This window comes from Rhinatrema bivittatum, chromosome 4, assembly GCF_901001135.1.
Source record: "Rhinatrema bivittatum chromosome 4, aRhiBiv1.1, whole genome shotgun sequence".
NCBI classification, from domain to species: domain Eukaryota; kingdom Metazoa; phylum Chordata; class Amphibia; order Gymnophiona; family Rhinatrematidae; genus Rhinatrema; species Rhinatrema bivittatum.
In genome coordinates this window covers 464023695-464045656 of record NC_042618.1, presented here as the reverse complement: position 1 = coordinate 464045656, position 21962 = coordinate 464023695, and the positions used below count along the sequence as shown (strand labels likewise).

The 21962-nt window shown below is 47.2% G+C and overlaps 1 protein-coding gene across 3 annotated transcripts in view; it reads left to right on the top strand.

Annotated features, from left to right (window-relative positions):
• Positions 1–650: 650 nt before the first annotated feature.
• The window catches only part of LOC115089153 (GLIPR1-like protein 1), a 229005-nt gene continuing 207693 nt past the window's right edge, over positions 651–21962 (top strand). Inside the window, exon 1 of one of the 3 annotated variants that reach the window (XR_003856019.1) lies at positions 651–1311. Coding sequence is in view for 1 of the 3 variants with exons in the window: in XM_029597154.1 (XP_029453014.1) it covers positions 1129–1311 (183 nt within the window). In the remaining 2 variants the exon portion in view is untranslated. The remainder of the gene's footprint in view (positions 1312–21962) is intronic. The other 2 variants (XR_003856018.1, XM_029597154.1) reach the window with 2 other exon arrangements.

The window sequence follows — 21962 nt, the reverse complement described above, 5'->3', positions numbered from 1 at the left end:
ATGCCCCCTTATTATTTATTTATTTATTTATTTATTTTTAATTTTTATATACCGAAGTTCTTGTAGGGACTACAAATCAATCCGGTTTACATAAAACGAAGAACTGCTCAACAGAGAGCAGAGCTTTACATGGAACCGAGGAACATATGGAACAGTATAACTGATTGACAATTTAACATAGTGCTAAATAAAGTAATAATAGTTTAACTGGAAATAAATAAAGCAATATAATATTTTATAAAGACAGTTTAACTGTTTAACGTATCAATAAATATAAATATAAGCAATGCCAAATATATATATAAAATATAGTAAATTTTTGAGCTTAACAGTAATTGTCCTTAGACAAGCTCTCTGTCTCTCTCACACACACCCTCCCAGGCTCACACTCTCTCCCTCACACATCTTCATACAGACTCCCTCCCTTTCTCTCATACTCATACCCCCTCACATAGGTTCCCTGTCTCTCTTGCACATACATACAAACCTGCACACAGGCTCATCTCTCACACACTCACTCATGCACCCAGGCTCCTAATCTGTTACTCTCATACACACTGCCTAACACAGGCTCCCCTCCCCCATCACACACTCGCTCGCTCTCTCTCAAAGGGACACTTCCTGTCTCTCTCACCGGGCCTCTCTCTTCTTTCATCCTCTGGGCCTAATCTTTGGACGCGAGTGGGATGGGCTCCGCTTACAGCCAGCAGGGCCTCCCTCCAAATTCTGCGCCAAATGTTAAAATTCTGTTAACTGCTTACACCCTCCTCTTACACTTGTATTCTGCAGCAAAAGTTTCCTTCTGCATCTGCCCTGCTCGTTCCTGTCACCTCTGATTGGCTGCTGCTGCCAATTAGACATCACCCTGCGATTGCTCGAGGCGCCAGCAACACCGAGGGCAATTAACAGTCACCTAATCGCCCAGCCCAAAAATAACCTGAGCCGCTCAAAACTATCAACTCAAGTGGGCGGGAAATAGGCTAGCGTCCCGTTGAAGGGTGGGAAGACTCATTATCACGTGATGGGGGGGGGGGCGCGCGGCAGTTTTAGAAGCACTAACGGCTGAGGCGCGGGAGGAATCGGGTGGAAAGTGAAGCGGCCTCTCGCATACGAAGTCTCGGGGGACCAATGCAAAATAAACAGTTTCTTTGTTTGTTGGCGATAGTGGAGGTCTCGCTTGTCCACCGCTGCTTTTCTGGCGTGGATCCGGTACCTCACTACACCGACCCTAGTTTTATCGCAAAGATGCTGGACCAGCATAACTGGTACCGTGCTAGGGCCCAGCCATATGCAAGCAATATGCTTTATATGGTAAGGTATACATTTTCGATAATTGATGTTTAATTTTTTTTTTAATACAGATTGTTTGAATGTCTCGGCCTTCCTTTTCTTTTTTATAATTTTTTGTTTATTTATTAGGCAATTGATGTTCTGTCCTAATGTTTTTATTGTGATGTTTAATCTTGTTTTATATATGTTTTTACTGTACCCCATCATGTTCGTTGGATTGGAGGGAAATGAATAATTTTAAATACATTTGTTTAATGGCTTTCTTTAATGCATATTATTTGAAAATTGCTGTGAGACTGAGATTTTGAGGCAAGGGAATTGTCTTGATCTCCCATTTACACTTATTAAAATGTATGAATCGCTTAACAAAAAATTAGGTCTAAGCAATGTACAAAAAAATTCATAAAAATCATACAAAATTACAAAACCTAATACGGATATGAACTGAATACAAAATAAAACATAACTAAAATGAAATTCATGTGCCTAAGGGAACTTCTAGGAGAGAAAAAACGTGGAAGTTTTGTAAGTTTCATGAAGAAGTAACGCGGTCAGGATTCTGGGCTTGATGGACCCTTGGTCTGACCCAGTATGGCATTTTCTTATGTTCTTATGGTCTATATTGTCTTCCAGTAAGAGTATGAACTTGTTTGGCCTTTTAGACCCGGCACGCTCATAAATGTGTTCCAGAGATAGTACTGACATTGAAATCTCCATGGGTTTTCCCAGTTTGCATCTTTTTTTTATGGGTAGGGAGAGGCTTGATATCTCTGGCCCTCGGTGATGTAAGGACAGGAAACGGATGGTGGATGTTGCTACTCATTAGGAGCCCTCTTGCCAGAGGCCATGGTTTAACAGGTAACTTTGGGATACCTAATGTTTAAAACATGTGAATAATTATTAACAGGTTTGAGTGGATGAATGTGTTTCTTAATATGAATCAATCTATGGCTCTGAAGACACATGGATTTCTTTTTTCAATTTGATGCACATTTTTTAAAAATAAACATAACATTCTCAGTCGACAAGCATGGATGAATTAGCCAGGTAATGTCACATGATAGAGCCATTGTTCATTTATTTTTTATTTATTTTTATTTGCAATTTTTTGTATACCGACATTCGTTAGGAAAACATTTCAGTTTTTATTTATTTTTTTCTGAAAATGTATCAGTACTACTGCAAGAACACTTGTTAAACTGACAATCTGTGTAAAATCAGAATTCTTTTCAGTAAAAAAAATCTATAAATCAGCTTTTACTGCTTTTTAGCTTAATTTTGTGACACAATGCTAGGTCTGGAAAAAAATCCAGGACCTTGCCTGATAAGAAGTTGAAATCAGTGGTCAGAGGAGGAACATAGCTTGGTAGAAAAAGTGTTGTCTTTGGTGGTTAGGAGGAGCTGCTGTTAACAGATAAGGGAAACTAACTGTGCTCCAGGGGAAGAGCAGCTACTTAAAGTTGGGCACACAGATCAGGAGAGGTTGAAGGGGGTAGGACAAACACAACCCCAGACAATATATGGAGTAAAAAGCCTTTAAAAAAAACTATAAAGATAATTTTTTTTCTTGCTTCTAAAAATGTAAGCTGATGCTTAAGTTTTCAAGAACATTTTCAGCCCTGTTCAAGAAGCAGAATTAATGACTTATCACCACAAACTGAAATATATTTATGGGGCGTTCAAAATAAAAGGCATGCAGTGCTGGATCAGACCAAGGGTCCATTGAGCCCAGCATCCCATCTCTGACTGGCCAGTCTAGATCTCTGGGAAGCACCTGCAGATCCCAATGAATAGATAACATTTCTTGTTGCCCAGTCCCAAGGATAAAGAAGTATAGTGCATACATATAGTGCATTCATCGGACATTGGGAAACTTAGAGACATCTAACATGAAATCAGCAGAGCCCCAAAATAGACATTTGGGGAACATACAAAATGCTGTGCCAACTATGCTTAAAGTTCCACAGGAGAGAATCGTGTTAGATGTCTCTTTCAAGTCTCCCAATGTCTCTCTTTTGTTTTTGTATTTTTTTGTAGCTAAAATGTTAACAGGAGCAAGAATTCATGGTCACATTACCTCCATATTTTTTTCACTGCATTGGCTACTTGTGCAATGGCGCATCCAATACAAAATGGCCTCCATTATACATAATTTGTTACATCATATATCTTCCCCATGGATCACTTCTACCCTCAGAATTCACACTCCATGTTGCTCATTATATTCATCCACGGTTACACCCGTCGGTCGCAGACAGCTGCAACCACTAATGCTTACCTCTTTCTTTGCTGCCTTGTCTGCTTTGGGGAAAGGGGCGGCCTCCGCTGACCTGCCTGGCGTTCCCAGGACAGCGTGGGCGCTGCCAACTGCCATCTTGCCTCAGAGATCACTTAGGCGCGCGCACTGCCCAGTCTTGTACACATCATGGCGGGAACCTCTGGGGCGTTCCTTCCGGATGACGTCTTCGCTCTGCTGTTACTTAAGCTGACTGGCCCTGCCTACTGATGAGTTAGCAAGGAGTTCCCTCGTTGCTGAATCCGCTCCACACTTACAGACTTCCTGTTCCAGTTGCTGCACTTGACATGAGACGCTCTGGGTACCTGCTCCTCCAGGGGCCCTTCCTCGTCTCTGGCTATCTGCTCCTCAGAGGGCTTCTACCTTGGACTGTGCTTGGTTCCCATACCCCAGGACCCTTCCTGGAACTACTACTTGGTGAGTACCTTGACTCCATGGATCACCTCGGTATCTACTTGTAGGATCCCCTACGGTGTACCCTGTACCTCAGACCACTACCGTATTGTCTCTGATTAAGGAACCTCTCCAGTCTACCCTGTGCTGCAGGTCAATACCGCATCATCGCTCCAGGACCCTCACCATGCTACAGGGCCTCGGGCCTTTGCCATACCATCTTGGGTGAGGAATCCCATGGTGTACCCTGTGCTGCAGGCCACTACCTAATCATCAATACAGAGAACTCATCATGGCTTTACTTTGTTACATGCATGGAGGTGTAGGCCTATCTTTTTTTCTTGAGAAAATTAGAAGTAAAACTCCATGCATGCAATGGAGCAAAACCAGGACTAGACTGCCTATCCCCCTTCACACACAGCTTATGGCTGCCAGTGTGTTCCATGCCTAGAGTTGGGGATTCAGAGGGTTTTCCTGTGTTGTAATGTTAGTGTTCCTAGCAGTAGAAGTTTGCAGCAGTGATGCATTATTGCATGTGGAAGTAGCTTGCAACCTTTATAGCAGTTTCCCATACTATAGGAGGAAAAATTGACTTTTCTTTGTAAACATTTTGGATGTTGCTTGGTATATTAAAATTATGCTGTCCAGATCTGTGTACAGTTGGTCCTGGGCACACCATGAAGGTTAAGCTACCACTACTGTAGCAGCACCTGAGGAAGGCCAGTGAAGGGTCTCCAGAGCCAGTTGAGCATGCTGGCTACAGCGATTTTTGAAAAATAAAATGGAAAAAAAACAGATGAGAGGCAGCCACATAGTTTGTGTGTATGGTATGCATTCTTATCTTTGGTACATTTTGCTATAGAATGTTAAAACTGTTTTTGATAATTTATATAGGTGCTGATCCCCAATTGAAATGACTGGAAACATGATCCTCCAGGTTGAACTACTGCTTTTATAACTAATACAATTGAAGGATTGTGCTGGAACTCTGTTTATATGGATGTATTTGCCTTTGAAGATTGTCATGATGAAGTTGTAAAAATCTGGGGATGCAAATACAGAACTATAATTGACTGAGGCTGAGAAGGAGAATATGCTGTATTTATAAGAGCTGTGAGAATCTGACACAAGTTCTATGCATGTTACTGCTGCTTGATTCTTTGGCCATTAAGATGTTTTTATGATAGCTGTTCTATAAGTAGCTACCCTTGTAGCTCTTTTCAGTCTCTAGGTTACATGTACAAAGTTTGTGTTCTGTGTCTTCTCCTAGATGTACGAATGGGTTTTTCCCATTGTCTGTCTAGTCTTCAGTTAATTGAAATTTTTTTCTTGTTGGCATTTTGACTAGTTTGATTGTAGTAAGATTTTCCTTCCCATGCTACTCTTCTAAAAGTTGAGGATCCCATAATTGGAGCCTTGCAGTTTCCTTTTAATAAGGACAGTTCCTGAACATACCCAGATCAGTCCAGAAAAGTGGGTTGTGTGTCCCTACCAGCAGGTGGAGTCAGAGAACAATTAGAACTTTGGGCACTGCTACATAAAGAGAGTGTCACCTGCAGTCACTCAGTATTTATATTTATATTTTTTATTTAGTTAGATTGAATTTAATTTTTTGGTTTATGGTCGCTTCCTGAGGTGTTAGGCTCCTTCGTGGGCCATCCCTCAGTAGAAGCCGGGCGTCCGGGGAATTGGATATTCCTGTCAGGGTTTTGCCTGCCACAGTTCGGTGTCTGACGACCAGGGGTTCCTGGCTACTCACCACAGTCTCTGCTGCAGCTGCTCCCTTGTCTCCTGCAACAGCTTTTCTCTGTGTCTTGGTAAAGTTTATTAAAAAAAAACCAAAAAAAAACTTTTCACTGTGGCTGACTGACAGTCTTCAGTGTTGAGGTAAAGAGAGGTGCAGGAGGAACTGGGTGTTTTAAGGCCGGCCGGGGAAGCTGTCAGCAGTGTTCCCCTCAGCTCCCGGGGCTCCGGGTCGTTTTCTGAGGGCAAGGGTGAGATTTTTCTCCGTGTGCCTCATTTACTCGCCGCTTCCCTGCTGGGGGCCTTGCGATTTCACTATAGACAGGCTCCTTTCCCGCGGCACGGCTGCGCGCATTTTTTTTTTCTCCTCAGCCGGTAGTCTTAGCCCACAGCACACAAAGTTTGTTTTTCTGGTTCTGCCTGACTGAAATTTTATCCGCGTCGTGGCTCCGAGCATTTCTTTTTTTTTTTTTTAACAGTAAATCTGTTTTTATTGTTTTATGTAGAAACTTGGACATCAACAAAGCATAACACATGGTACATAATGTGATCTGTTACATACCATACAGTCATAAGCTTCTAAGATCAGCCTTTCCCTCCCCCCCCCGGTGCACCCAAAGGGACCTATGCAAATATTTAATACATCAACAATGCAGAGTTATACAGTAACACCGTGAAATCTAAGTGTCAGACATCCATACGATTAAGAGAGAGACTTTTCGAGTCTTGTGGTAGAGTTTGAATGAACGGGAGCCAGACTGCGAGTCCGGATTGGCAGGTGGCTGCTAGCTAGAGTTTCCATTGTTAGCAGATTTAATATAGACGAGTGCCAGTATGTTAGGGAGGGTCCCTCCGGTTTCCTCCAAACTGCCAGTATAGCCTTACAAGCTAGTAAGTAGACTTTTGTAATCTAAAGGATCGGACCCTTTCTTCCTTTGCTGGATCGGGGAAAAATCCCCAAAAGAGCCACAAGCGGGGAAAACGGAATTCTAAAACCCACAACGCTATTTGCAGAACGAAAAACTTTTCTCCAGAAAATTTGGATTACTGGGCAACCCCAGAAAGAGTGATCCAAGTAGCACCCCACAAGTTACACTTGATACATGTATCTGAGGTGGAGATTCCCGCTCTATATGCTTGATGTTGAGAAATGTACATTCGATAAACGAGTTTATAGCGGGTTTCTCTGAGGAGCATATTGCACGTTGTCTCTCGTCATGGTGAAGGCCGACCTCAGCACTGCGACGGGCAGTGGACGCCAGAGTTCCGCCTGCCATTTAAACTGTGCCTTCTCCAGAGTACAGCGCTTATAAGCAGCCTCCATCTGTTTATAGAAATAAGAAATAGAATGTTTCCTAGGACTGTCAGGATAAAACCAAGTTCTCAAGAGCTGCCACTTTGGGTCCAAGAAAGTGGGTAAGCCAAGCGATTGCACATAATGCTGGGCTTGTAGATATTGAAAATGGTCAGTGGAAGAGAGGCCATAGAACATAAGAAAATGCCATACTGGGTCAGACCAAGGATCCATGAAGCCCAGCATCCTGTTTATAACAGTGGCCAATCCAGGCCATAAGAACCTGGCAAGTACCCAAAAACTAAGTCTATTCCATGTTACCATTGCTAATGGCAGTGGCTATTCTCTAAGTGAACTTAATATCAGGTAATGGACTTCTCCAAGAACTTATCCAATCCTTTTTTAAACACAGCTATATTAACTGCACTAACCACATCCTCTGGCAACAAATTCCACAGTTTAATTGTGCGTTGAGTAAAAAAGAACTTTCTCCGATTAGTTTTAAATGTGCCCCATGCTAACTTCATGGAGTGCCCCCTAGTCTTTCTACTATCCAAAAGAGTAAATAACCGATTCACATCTACCCGTTCTAGACCTCTCATGATTTTAAACATCTCTATCATATCCCCCCTCAGCCGTCTCTTCTCCAAGGTGAAAAGTCCTAACCTCTTTAGTCTTTCCTCATATGGGAGCTGTTCCATTCCCCTTATCATTTTGGTAGCCCTTCTCTGTACTTTCTCCATCGCAATTATATCTTTTTTGAGATGCGGCAACCAGAATTGTACACAGTATTCAAGGTGCGGTCTCACCATGGAGCGATACAGAGGCATTATGACATTTTCCGTTTTATTCACCATTCCCTTTCTAATATTTCCCAACATTCTGTTTGCTTTTTTGACTGCTGCAGCACACTGAACCGACGATTTCAATGTGTTATCCACTCTGGGAAATGTATTAGGGTACCACCCGCATACATCATCTGCCCAATGCATGTAAGCCGGGAGCGTTCCCAGGAGCGAAATCTGGAAGAGTCCGAACCCGCAGGAAACACTGGGTTGCCACAAAACGGGAGAAATGGTGATACTCTGTCCGGTAACGAAGCTTTCCGTATGAGCCATTTCCATGTCTGTCGCAGGAGCAAATCCGATCTGATTATAGTTGATATGGAGTTATATGGGACGTGCAGTGCATAGCGAGGCGAGATAGGAGTAAGCAATTGAGATTCAAAGGGAGTGTCCGAAAAAAATTGCTTGCCCAAAATCCAGTCTCCAATATGTCTCAGATTGATCGCATGATTGTAGAGTTTCAAATCTGGGAGGCCCAAACAGCCCACAGATAGCGGCTTCATCAACAGTTGTAGTGCAGTCCTCGGACGTTTCCCCTGCCATAAGAATTTAGTCACTACTCTCTGGAATTGAGCAATGGTAACTCGCGTAAGGAGAAGAGGAAGAACACTGAGCACATAGAGCCAGCGGGGTAGCACCATCATTTTTAGTAGATGTATGCGTCCAATGAGTGAAAGGGGAAGAGGAAGCCAGGCGGACAGTGTTCGTTCCGTTTTTTTGTTGCAAGGGGGACACATTCATTTCATACAAATTAGCAATGCATTTGGGACCCCAGACCCCCAAATATTTAATGCGATCACCTGCCCATTTTAAAGGGAATTCCCCACACCATGAGATACAGTCAGCCGGCCCTATAACCATAGCCTCAGACTTGTCCAGATTCGGTTGGAGACCATCATGAAGGATATACTCTGCAATTACCTGAAGAGCCACAGGGAGTGAACTGGTGGGATTTGTCAAATGCCGTAAAAGATCTTCCGCAAAAGCTGCCAATTTGAACGTCACCGGCCCCATCTAAATCCCCTTCATGCTCTGGTTCTCCTCCAGAGTACGCAATAATGGGTCCAAAGAAAGAACGAACAAAAGGGGAGACAGAGGACATCCCTGCCTGGTGCCACGAGCCAGTGTGAAATCCTGGGACAATTCCCCATTCACCCAGATGTTGGCTCGGGGGCAATCATAAAGAGTGTGAAGAAATGATATAAAGGGACCATGGAAACCATAGTGGCTCAGTATTTCAAAAAGAAAAGCCCAATTCACCCTATCAAAAGCCTTTTCAGCATCGAAGCTGATCAGGAGGGAATTCAATTGCATTTTTTGCGAAAAGGCTATGGAGGCCAGTACCTGGCGGATGTTGGTAACCGCCTGTCTACCCCTGACAAATCCCACCTGGCCAGAAAAGACAAGTTTAGCAATAAAAGATACTAGGCGATCAGCCATCACCTTGGCAATCAATTTCAAGTCACAATTGATAAGGGATATAGGTCTATATGAACCAGGCAACTCCGGATTACGTCCCGGCTTAGGGAGTACTACTATGGTAACCCTGTTTGCTTGCCAGGCCTGAAAGTCTGAAGAGAGTGTGTTGTAAACGCGTTGAATAGGGGTGCTAATTAGATCAGACATCACCTTAACTCATTCGTAAGACCATCAGGGCCTGGTGATTTACCTAAGGTAGAATATTTAATAGCCAATTCCAGTTCTATTTTGCCCATAGGGGCATTAAGTAGTGTTAAGTCCTCCTCCTGTATCCAGGGGAGATTCAATTTGGAAAGGTATGCTTGAACGTCTGGGCGATTACTGGAGTCCACTGAATAAAGTTGATGGTAATAATCCGTAAAGATTTTTCCAGTATCTTTAGTGGCTGTTCGAAGTTGCCCGGTGACATCCCATAACCCCTTAACATACGATTTTCCTTCCCAAGACGTCACCAGTCCAGCGAGTAGCTTGCCCGCCTTACTGCCAAATTGGAACAACCTATGTTTATAATAAAGGAGACTTTTTTGAGTTTTTTGTTGAATATAGTCATGTAAGGTGCTTTGGATGGAGTAGAATGACATGCGATTTTTCCCTGGTGGGAACAGCGGTAAAGCAAGCTTTAGCTTTTCGCAACTGTCTTTCTAATCTGATGATGGTTGCTGACAATTCATTGTTTTCGGGCCATATAAGCTATGACCTCTCCCCGTAAGACCGCTTTCGCAGTGTCCCAATATAAAATGGGGTCTCCCTGATATTGTTGGTTAAAATGATCATACTCCTTCCACTTATCCCGGATGTATGATTTAAACCCCTCGGCATAGTACAGTTTTGCCAGAAATCTCCAGCGTTTACACCCTCCAGTACAATCCAGGCCCGTGAAGTCCGCCCAAACAGGGGCATGATCCGAAATGGCCAAAGGCCCTATATCAGCTCCCATTACCTTGGAAAAATAGTTGGAACTGACCAGAAGATAATCAATATAGGATTGGGACCCGTGGGATCGTGAAATATGGGTGAAATTGAGGTCAGTAGGGTGAAGCATTCTCCAAATATCAGTTAGGTCCAAGAGTTTACACAAAAAGGGAAGGCCCCTCACTGAGTCTAGCCTAGAGATCCACCCCATGGGCTGCCGATCTACAGACGGATCAAGTACCGCATTAAAATCTCCCCCCCCCCCCCCCCCCCCCCCCAGTATGAGTGGAAGGTGAGAGTAATCTTGGAGGATCCGCAGTACCTTGGCATAGAAGGCAGGAGAGTACGTGTTGGGGGCATAGACATTTCCCAGTAACATCCGTTTCCCATATATCTCAATATCCAAGAACAAGTATCTGCCCTCCGGGTCTACCACTGAGTGACTTAATTGAAAGGGGATTGACTTGGGACGAGTATAGCCACTTCCGCCTTACTGGAAGAGGCAGAAGCATAAAAGGATTTCCCCCACCCATTGTTTAGTCAGTTTTTCATGTTCTGAGTCAGAGAGTCTCGTCTCCTGTAGCAGGGCAGTATGTGCTTTGTACCACCGTAGGGCTTGTAAAATCTTATAGCGTTTAGTTACAGAACCTATACCACAGACATTCCAAGTGCAAAATCGTACATTAGACAGTCTGATATGTGATATCACAGGTCATCCAAATCGATCTTCCATATAGATTCATATGGGTGGCAGTCCCGCAGCCTAGACCCCCACCCATGAGAGTAACAGACACGGTATCAATAGAAAACGCAAAAACATTGTAAACAGTAACATGAACTAAAGAAAACTTAGAAATCTCGGTCCCCTTCGGTGCATATCCCTCTCTATTTCCCCTTTGAAGGTGTAGGAAGCCACATAACACAAACCAAAGGTTATGCACCGTGACCTCCCTCACACCTAGTAAACAATTTAGGATCATTTGAACTGTGAGGACCCCCCTCTCAGAAAAGAGAAATCAGGCAGTATATTCCATCCAGCAGTAAAACCTCTGTAAAGCGGCCACTGGAAAGTTCTCCCAATGTGAAAAAGACATTATCATATCGCCAGTGAGAATTCATTCTGAGAAATCCTGGAAATGTCACTTAGCCTGAAGGTATATCCTGGAGAAAAGCCTGTGCAGCTGAGGCCTCAGTAAAGACATGAGTCTGTTCATTATAGATAAGGCGAAGTTTAGCTGGAAAAAGCAGGGTGCCCGGATTTTTAATTTCGCTAACTGAGAGTATGCTGGAGCAAAAGCTTTTCTCAGCGTAGCCACAGAAGCTGAGTAGTCTTGGAATAGGAGCACTTTATTGCCCTCAAAGAGCAGCTCAGATGTTTGCCGGTACGCCCTCAATATCTGTACCTTGTGGGCAAAGTTGAGAACCTTGAAAATGACAGCCCGAGGCCTATTGTTAGCGGTCCCCCCCATAAGTGGGGGACCGAGCCTTTGTGCCCTCTCGATGTGTAGTGGCCCATGTTGGCTACCCAGTTTTAATGTCTGGGTTAACCAAGATTCCAGTCGAGTGCCAAGGTCAGATTCGGGGATAGTTTCAGGGATTCCTAGGAGCCGCAAGTTGTTCCTGTGTGATTTGTTCTCCAGATCGTCGAGCTTGCTTTGAATGGCGGCCTGGATTTTCTTAAGGCCTTGTATGTCTTGTCCCTGCGCCTCCATTTTGTCCTCCACCTCAGATATCTGGGACTCGGCCGCTTGCAGTTGTGTGTGGATTTCTGAGAGCTGGGAGCTGACTCCGGTAATTTGAGAGGAGAGCTGTAAGAATCTTCCCTCCAGCGCGGCTATTACCGTTGCCGCGATGTCAGCCTCTGCCGGTTCCGCTGCCGGCGGCGTCTGTGATGCATCTGCCATTTTAGATTCGGGGCCCTTTAGCTGCTCCTTTTCTTTTCGGCCCGTTTTCGCCGCCATACCTGCAAATTTTTCTTTGTTTGCGAGCGTCGGGTATGCCATGAGAGTTCAGCTGGCAGGTGTGATCTATGTGGGGGCGAGTGAGAAGGTTACCCGAGATCGCCGGATATTTTCAGAGGGGGGGTCCCCAGAGCGATCAGCCACACGTCTGATCACTCGCACAGCATCACGTGATCCCCACATTTCTTTCTTTTTTTTATTCGTGCCCTTTTCTATTTCACTTCAGACTATTGGCGCGCTGCTGCGGATGGCACCGAAAACAGAATCGCAGGCGTGCCGTGCGTCTGGGTCAAGCAGCCAGGCGTTAGATGCGGCCTCCTTATGCGCAGCGTGTTCCCCGGGGTTAGAGGGCTCTTCAGGGCTTCTTGCCTCCTCCCTTGGGGAGGGAACGTCTGTCTCGCCTTCAGCTTCGCGGGAAGAGGATTCTACACCTATTCTATGCCCGGTGAGGGAAGACGTCACCGGGGGAACTGATAATATTACTCCAGCCGACTCTCCAGTGGGGGAGGGGGACCCGGAGAGATTTTCTCCAGAATTTGTCCTCCTTGTGCACCATGCTTTCCTGGCAAGGAAACGCTCGGCGGTAAAGCAGCTCGGTCTTCTGGGGGCAGGTTCGGACCCGCCTGAGAAAAGCGGTCTGGGTTGGACCCTAGTCAGTGCCGCCCTGATCAGGCTCACCCCATAGGGGATTCTCCCCAGGGTACGCGAGATCCGATCCCGGGATCTAGGGTGATGCTGGCTTCTGGGGTAGTAGGGGCGGCCGGATCCAGCTGATATGGATGCTGATGATCCGGATGAGCCAGATGACCCTCCTGCAGAGGGGGATGACCCCAGTGTGGTGCGTTTGTTCAAGCAGGATGAGTTGACCCCTTATTCCCCAGGTCCTTGACATTCTGGGACTTAAGGTTTCTCAAGAAGTCTGACAACGAGGGCATCAATCCAGTCCTTGACGGCATTAGGGGTCCCACAACATCTTTTCCTCTGCCTAAGATGGTTCGCAAACTAGTGACCCGGGAGTGGGAGACTCCGGATTCCTGCTTGAAGGTGGGCAGAGCTATGGCAAAACTGTACCCATTATCGTCTGATGTTTTGGATTTACTGAAGATTCCAAAGGTGGCGCCGCGGTCTCGGCAGTCACGAAAAAGACCACTCTCCAGGTTGCTGGGGCGACTGCCCTTAAGGATATACAGGACCGCGAACTGGAGATCCAGTTGAAGCGTGCATTCGAGGTTGCTGTGCTAAGCCTTTGGGCAGCAGTTTGTGCTAGCCTCATGCAGAGGGCCTGTCTGTGTTGGGTCCAGGAGTCGGCTACTGGGGCCGATACGGGCGACTGTGGGGCTCTGCAGTCCACCTGCCTAGAAGCAGGCATTGCTTATGTTGCAGATGCTTTGTATGATCTGGTAAGGACCTCAGCGAGAGGAATGGTGTCCTTGGTGTCAGCGCGGCGCCTCCTCTGGCTGTGAAATTGGGCGGGGGATTTGTCCTCCAAGTCCCAGCTTTGTAATCTACCCTTTAAGGGCATGCTTCTGTTTGGGGAGGATCTGAATCAGCTGGTAAACTGCTTGCCGAATCCAGGGGCAATCGGTTGCCGGAAGATAAAAGATTTAAGAAAGTTTTCCCTCCTCGAGCTAGGCTTCGGAACTCTCGCCACTTCAAAGCGGGTAGATACTCCACACCTCCTGCTTCTAAACCTGCTTCGGGGCGCCAGCAGTCCTTTCGAGGGGATCACTGGCCCGGAAGAGATTCGGGACATCTTGGTGCAGGAAGTAATAAAAACCCCCAATGAAGCCACGAGCACCCATTCCGTCATTGAAGCTGTCAGAGGCAGATTATCCAACGTTTACACGGAGTGGGCAAGAATTACATCAGACCGCTGGGTCTTAGAAGTGATTAAAGACGGGTATGCACTAGAGTTCTCACGCCCGGTCCAGGAGGTTTTTGTGGATTCCCGAGTGGCGTCAAGTGAGAGGCGGTCCAGGTGACTACAACAACTTCTCGAGCTCAAAGCTATTGTCCCAGTTCCGGAGGCTCAACAGGGACGAGGTCGGTACTCCGTGTACTCTGTGGTCCCCAAAAAGGAGGGCACGTTTCGGCCCATCCTCTATCTGCAGAAGGTGAACAGTTGCCTTTGGGTTCCTTGCTTTCATATGGAAACCCTGAGGACAGTGATGGCCGCGGTTCGAAAAGGGGAATTTCTTGCTTCTCTGGACCTCACGGAGGCGTATTTACACATTCCGATCCGGCTGAATCACCAGAAGTTTCTGCGGTTCAAGGTCTTGGGACGACACTTCCAATTTCGAGCCCTCCCATTTGGTCTCACAACAGCTCCTCGCACGTTCACCAAGGTGATGGTGGTGGCGGCCTTCCTTCGTCAGGAGGGAATCTTGGTCCACCCATACCTGGACGACTGGTTGATTCATGCGAAGTCTTGGGAGGACTGTGAGAGATCAGTGCACATGGTAATGTTCAGATTGCGATCCCTAGGTTGGGTAATCAATGTGCAGAAGTGTCACTTGGAACTCACTCAGAAGTTGATTTATCTCTGAGCACGATGCGATACCTTGTTGGCCAAAGTGTTTCTAGCGGCGGACTGAATAGGGAAGTTGCAAGAACAAATACATTCCCTTCTTCGAAGGAACAATCCTACAGGGTGGCATCTTCAGGTCCTGGGCTCCATGGCTTCAACCTTGGACTTGGTTCCTTGGGCGTTCACTCACTTAAGACCTTTTATAGCGTGCGCTTTTGTCTCGCTGGAGGCTGGTGTCAGCAATTCCATCTACTAATGCCTCTACTTCCGGAATCCAGAGCCAGTCTGTCATGGTGGCTGTCACAGGACAATCTGGAACGGTGGGGTGGATTTGGACACTCCGAATTTGCTGGTAATTTCCACCGATGCCAGCCTCTCAGGTTAGGGGGCTGTGTGTGCAGACAGGTCCGACCAAGGGCTCTGGTCGGCGATGGAAAGATCCTGGTCCATAAACCGGCTTGAGACCAGGGCTGTACGTCTGGCCCTGCGGGTGTTTCTTCCCTAGATCCAGGGTAGAATGGTGTGAGTCTTCTCGGACAATGCGACAACTGTGGTGTACATCAACCGGCAAGGCGGGACTCGAAGTTGCGGCTTAGCACCGGAGGCACGTCTTCTGTTCACCTGGATGGAGCGCCATCTCGAGGGCATTGCTGCATCCCATGTCGTGGGAGTAGAGAATTTGCAAGCAGATTATCTCAGCCGTCAGCAACTAGACCCAGGGGAATGGAAACTATCTCTCGAGGCGTGGAATCTCATTTGCGCCAGATGGGGAACTCCTCATCTGGATCTGATGGCAACGCAGGCGAACGCAAAAACAGTTTGTTTTTTCAGCCGTCACCGAGAACAGGGCTTGGTGGGCAAGGACGCGCTCGTGTGTCCTTGGCCCACGGGGATTCTTGTGTATGCCTTCCCGCCCTGGCCCATCATAGGTCGGCTTCTCTGTCGCATAGAGTGGCACCTGGGAAGGGTGATTCTTGTGGCGCCGGAGTGGCCACGTCGTCCGTGATTTGCGGATCTGGTACGCTTGGCTCTAGAGGGTCCACTTCAGCTGACTCATCTAATGCATCTGCTCCGTAAGGGGAGCCCATAGTTTCGGATCGGGAGGATCGCTTCTCTCTCACGGCTTGGCTTTTGAGAGGCGACGTTTACGCTTGAGGGATTATTCAGAACAAGTCATTTCCACCCTCCTACAGGCGAGACGTCCAGCCACTTCTATGGCCTATGTGAGAGCTTGGAAGCTTTTTGAGATGTGGTGTCATCAGCGTTCCTATGACCCTTTAGCGGTGCATGTTCCTCGGGTGCTTGACCTTCTGCAACAGGGCCTTGCTAAGGGCTTGGCGTTCAATTCCCTTCGTGTACAAGTTGCAGCTCTAGGTGCCTTGTGGGGAAACTTTGATGGCTGTTCGCTGGTAGCGTATCTGGATATTGCTCTGTTTCTTAAGGGGGTCAATCATTTGCGCCCTCCCATCTGTTCAGTGTGTCCGGATTGGAGTTTGAATTTAGTCCTGCGAGTTCTTTGTGGCACTCCTTTCGAGCCTCTTCGTGGAGTTTCCCTGAAAGATCTGACTTTCAAAACCGGTGTTTTTGGTGGCCATTTGCTTGGCCCATCGGATCTCAGTTGTAGGCGCTGTCTTGTCTGGATCCTTTTCTTCGGATTTACGACAATCGGGTATTGTTACGCACGGTTCCGTCCTTTGTCCCTAAGGTGGCTTCAGCCTTTCACGTCAGTCAAACTATGGAGCTTCTGGGGTTCCCTAACTGGTCCCGGGAGTCTTCTCAGAACAGAGACCTTCATCTTTTGGATGTGTGGCGCGTTTTATTGCGTTATCTGGAGGTTACCAATGACTTCAGACGTTCTGATCATTTGTTCGTTCTCTTTGGTGGCCCAAAGAAGGGGGACAAAGCGTCAAAGGCGACCAAATCTCGGTGGATTAAGGAAGCCATTTGTGTGGCATACATAGCCCGAGGTTGTCAGGTACCTTTTGGGTCTCAGAGCTCAATCCACTAGGGCTCAGGCTATCTCCTGTGCAGAGTGTCAGTTACTGTCACCTCAGGAGATCTGTAGGGCGGTGGTGTGGTCGTCTATTTACACTTCTATGAAACATTATCGATTGCAGTTTAAGGCTTCTGATGAACCGTCCTTCGGGGAGAGTGTGCTTCGTGCGGGTCTTTCGGGTTCCCGCCCAGTGTAGGGTGGCTTGGGTACATCCCACCTTTCTGGACTGATCTGGGTATGTTCAGGAAATGAAAATTGGTTCTTACCTGCTAATTTTCGTTCTTGTAATACCACAGATCAGTCCAGAGGCCCACCCCTTTCTTCAGATACTGAAAGACTGTCTTGGTCAGAACCTGCTTAAGTTTTTAGCAGTTGTTCGGTCTGGTTTTTGCCAGCGGCAAAGTAATAGTCCAGAAATTTGGTTGGGTGCTGCCCTTCGTTATTTAGTTCTGTTAGCATGGGCTTGGGTACAGGTCAATACTGAGTGACTGCAGGTGGCACTCTAGTTATGTAGCAGTACCCAAAGTTCTAATTGTTCTGACTCCGCCTGCTGGTAGGGATACACAACCCACTTTTCTGGACTGATCTGTGGTATTACAGGAACGAAAATTAGCAGGTAGGGAATCTTTCATCCATAAACACAAATTTCTGTCTGTATGGTTTGTATATTACCTTCCTACAACTATTAGTGCTGTATTCAGCTATAACTTCCGTTTTTGTACAGTTCTAAATTGAAAACCGAAAAAATTGCATGCTTTACCTACCTACATTGCTAGACAAGGATTATCTAACATTTGATTGCTTCAGAATATTCTGATCTGTAGAAAACACCCTTGGTCCTCTAGTTTTTAGGAAGTTAAGATAATGTGTTCAAACCAGATTTTGGTGTACAAAACTGGAGAGAATACCAGCTTTGGATCCTATAAACATTCTGCCAATAGAACTGGTTAGCATTGTATTGAAATATAGAGTTCAGTGAAATTGGTTCCTCCAACTTTGTATCTGAGTACTGCTTAGTATATCTGGTCCATAATGTCAATCTTAATGGTAGAGTAGTTCAATTAAGTCTGTGAATGGGTTGGTAATACTGTTGTCTTTAACATAAGATGCAAAGTTGGTCAAATAATAAGAATCTATACCTGTCAAACTTATCCTAGTTTTTGTTTTGCCAAAAAACCATGTTACTGTATGTCTTCTAGTGTGAAACATTTGGGTATTTCCTGCATTAGGACTATGTGGGAGTTTTTACACCAAAGGCAGATCAGTAGGATCATCATCCTGGCTGTAAAACTAGTGCTCTTAATCTACTGCAATCACACTATACCAAATTACACAAAATGCTGATTTGGAACAGTAATTACTGATCTGAAGCTGCTACTGCTGTACTAAAATGCCTACAATCTTAGTATGTTTCATAAACTGCAATATCTTTAATACTAAACATGTGCCTTGGGTCCCTACTCATTCCTGTCTATTACAGGCAATTTTCCATTTAAGGAGTAAAATGCAAGCAGACTTGTTAAACTGTACATCTTAATAAATTGCTATATTTTTTTTAATAAAAAAAAAAAATAGGAACCTCTCCAATCTACCCTGCGCTGCAGGTCAATACCACATCATTGCTTCAGGAATCTCACCGTGCTACAGGGCCTCGGGCCTTTGTCATACTATCTTGGGTGAGGAATCTCGCGGTGTACCCTGAGCTGCAGGCCACTACCTCATCATGAATACAGAGAGACTTTCTCGGCGTACCCTACTCTGTGGGCCACTACCGGATTTTGTCATCTGAGGTATTCCCTCTGGGTATACCCCTCTGCTCAGACTTCACTGCTTTCCTGCACCCCCGCTCTGCGGGCTGTGCCTTTCTACCTCTAATAAAGACTCTCTTCCACAGCTGTGTCTGACGTCCGCTGAGATGGCGCCTCCCGATTGTGAGGCTCACAGGGTTCCTCCCTGTGGGCAGTGACACCTCGCACCTCGACCCAGGGCCCACACACCTACAAACCATAACAGATTGCTAACTCCATGGACCCGGCATAGGTCTCAGCCATCCAGGCCATCCCTAGCCTGGCCCAACGGATTTCAGAGCAACAAAAGGTATTAGAAACCTTGGCTAGCGCCATCAATCAATTAAGCACTCGGCTGGACTCTGCTTCGACGACTGCCAAGCCCTGCCTCACATGCATCACTGCCCTGGCCTTCTATGCCCTTGCCAGCACCCCCTTGCTTCACAAGTGACCCCCTTTTGTGTAGGGGCTTTTTAAACCAGTGCAGCATGCACATTTCTTTGCATCCTGCAAATTTCCCTGATGTAGTGTCTAAAACTACATACATCTTATCCCTCCTGGGCATCACCCCTTTGGGAGCGAATGGATCCAATTCTCTATGACTTAACAGGCTTTCTGGCCCTCTTTCACTCTGTATTTGACGACCCAGGTCGCAAGACTGTCGCTGGATCCGCTTTTCTTCATTTACAGCAGGGTGCCAAACCACTAACTGAATATGTCATTGAGTTCAGGACTCTTTCCTCGGAATTACACTGGGAACTGGGCTGCCTGCGTGCCATATTTCTGGAGAGTCTAAGTTCACGCATCAAAGACGAATTAGCAGCACGTGAACTCCCTGACACACTGGACTCCCTTATTGACCTGGCCGGTCGCATTGTCAGCTAAGTGAGCGGTTGCACGAGACTAGGGGATCCAAGAAGATGCTGTCGGGGATTTCCCGCACTCATCCAACATCCACCCCAAGACTGCTCCTACACCCAGTACAGAGGAGGAGGAACCCATGCAAATGGGCCGCAACCATCTATCTGCTAAGGAGAGACGTAATCGACAAAGATCAGGTCTTTGTATATATTGTGACCAGCCAGGCCATGCAGTGCCCTCCTGCCTGTTCTGTCCAGGAATCTCCCAGGTGTAGGATCCGCCAGAGGATCCGCCGGAGGACTCCTAGGCCTGACCGTACTATCTCCTCCACTGACACTACCCGCCTCCATTAACTCGGACACCCTTGAATTCCATACGCTTGCTGTGGTGGACTCAGAGGCCGGTGGGAACTTTATACTCGGACAACTCGTGCAGCACCTATGAATCCCCACCGTCCAAACACCGATGCCACTGCTGTTGTCCTCGATTCACAGCGAGCCGTTACCAGGCGAAGTTACCCACTCCACCACGCCAATACAACTTCGCACCGGGTCACTGCACACGGAAACAATTTCCTTTTTGGTCTTAGACAAGTCCATATACACCCTGGTGCTTGGAATGCCATGGTTAGAAATGGAGCACCTTACAACAGGCCCAATGGGGCAAATCCTGCCATGGAAAGTGCTTAGAGGTGGTGACGCCTTGCCTGACCTTCCTCTGCAGTACTCCTCGTTTCGAGACGTATTCTCCAAGAAAGCTGCAGATACTGTACTGCCTCATCGCTCATTTGATTGTGCCATTAACTTGTTACCAACACTGAGCCTCCCAGAGGAAGAGTGTACCCACTTTCTCACAGGACAAGCAGGATGGTAGTCCTCACAAATGGGTGACATCATCAGGATGGAGCCCAATCACGGAAAACTTCTGTCAAAGTTTCCAGAACTTTGGCTGGCCCCTACTGGGCATGCCCAGCATGGCACTAATTCTGCAGCCAGCAGGGGTCCCCCTTCAGTCTTCTTTTTTCCGCGCAGCAGTAGCCACACGGTTAAGGAGCTCTTACCACATTCCTGACAGGAATTTCTTCACGGACTTCTTTGAAGTAAAATTTGCCCCACAGGGGTCCCTCCTCTATCTAAGTTTAGCCCGCGGTGCCCAGTAAGTTTTTGCCATTTTTTCTGTCGATTACAGTCGACTTTGGCCCTCGCGGCCTGCTGGCCGTCGACCGTCCCGTGGCTAAATTTTTGGTCAATGGCCATGGCGTCGGGGTTCCGTCGGTGCCCAGACTGTTCGCGCACCATGTCCATCACAGACCCTCATAGAGTCTGTGTAATGTGTTTAGGCAGTGAGCATGATGTCCTGACTTGCACCAAATGTGCCCTTATGACACCAAAAGGTCGCAAAGCCAGAATGGAGAAGATGGGACTCCTCTTCCATGCTCACACTCCGCCGTCCATCGCATCGACGTCCTCTGAACCGGCACCGTCGAAGTCACACCATCGTCGACAACCTCCTGGTGACCGCTTGCCATCGATGTCTCCACGGCCATAGACTCCCGTCCCTTCCCCTGAGGATCGAGGGGATCTGAGGGAGAAGCATTGTCATCGACATCGCAAGTCTCGTACTGTCGAGGAATCAAAGTCATCGACCTCGGTACCGTCCGAGCCTCCACCGAAGAAGTCTCGATCAGAAGCGGCACCGTCCACTTCTGTCTCTGAGACACCGAGGCAACCCTCACCCAATCGGGGTTTGGGAGCCGCAATTCCACCGGTGATGGTGGTCCCTCCGGCTCAGCCTCCCTCTTCCGCGGAGCCGGGTCTTGTTACCCCAGGTCTCCGGGAAGAACTGGACCGGCTGGTCCAGGAGGCCATCGACAAGGCGATGCAACGGTTCTAGATTCCTTCCCCACCGATTCCGGCACCGAGAGTGGAACCGGTCACAGACCCGATTCCAGCAGCGCTGGCACCGCTGCTTGCCCGGATGGAAGCGCTCATGACCGCCCTTCCACCGGTGATACCTGGGTCACCGACAGCACCGGTGCGCTCCCCGATGGCAATCTCATCTGGTGGAGAAACACCATATCGAATTCCTCCTTCGGGAGTTGTTCCACCGATGCCGTGTCGTCCCTAGCCACCGATTACATTCCTCGGGGGCAATACGCACATCAGCTCCACCGATGCCTTCGATGCCCCTGGTGATTCCTTCGAGTTTCTCAGAGCCTCAACCGGGACCTTCGGGTATCCAACTCCCTCGTGGTTCTACAGGTCAGCTACCTGATCCTTATGACACCTGGGGTGATGATACCTCCACAGACACCGATGATTTACCTTCACCACCCTCTCCTGCAGAAAGCGTTCTCCCCCAGAGGACCTCTCTTTCATCAATTTTGTGAAGGAAATGTCGGAATTGGTCCCTTTTCAGCTTCTGTCGGAGCAAGATGACAGGCACCAGATGATGGAGCTACTCCAATTTCTGGATGCCACTAAAGTCATCTCTTCCATTCCAATTCATCAGGTTTTTCTGGACCTTCTAAAGAAGAATTGGGAAACTCCTGGATCTGTTGCTCCAGTAAACAAAAAAG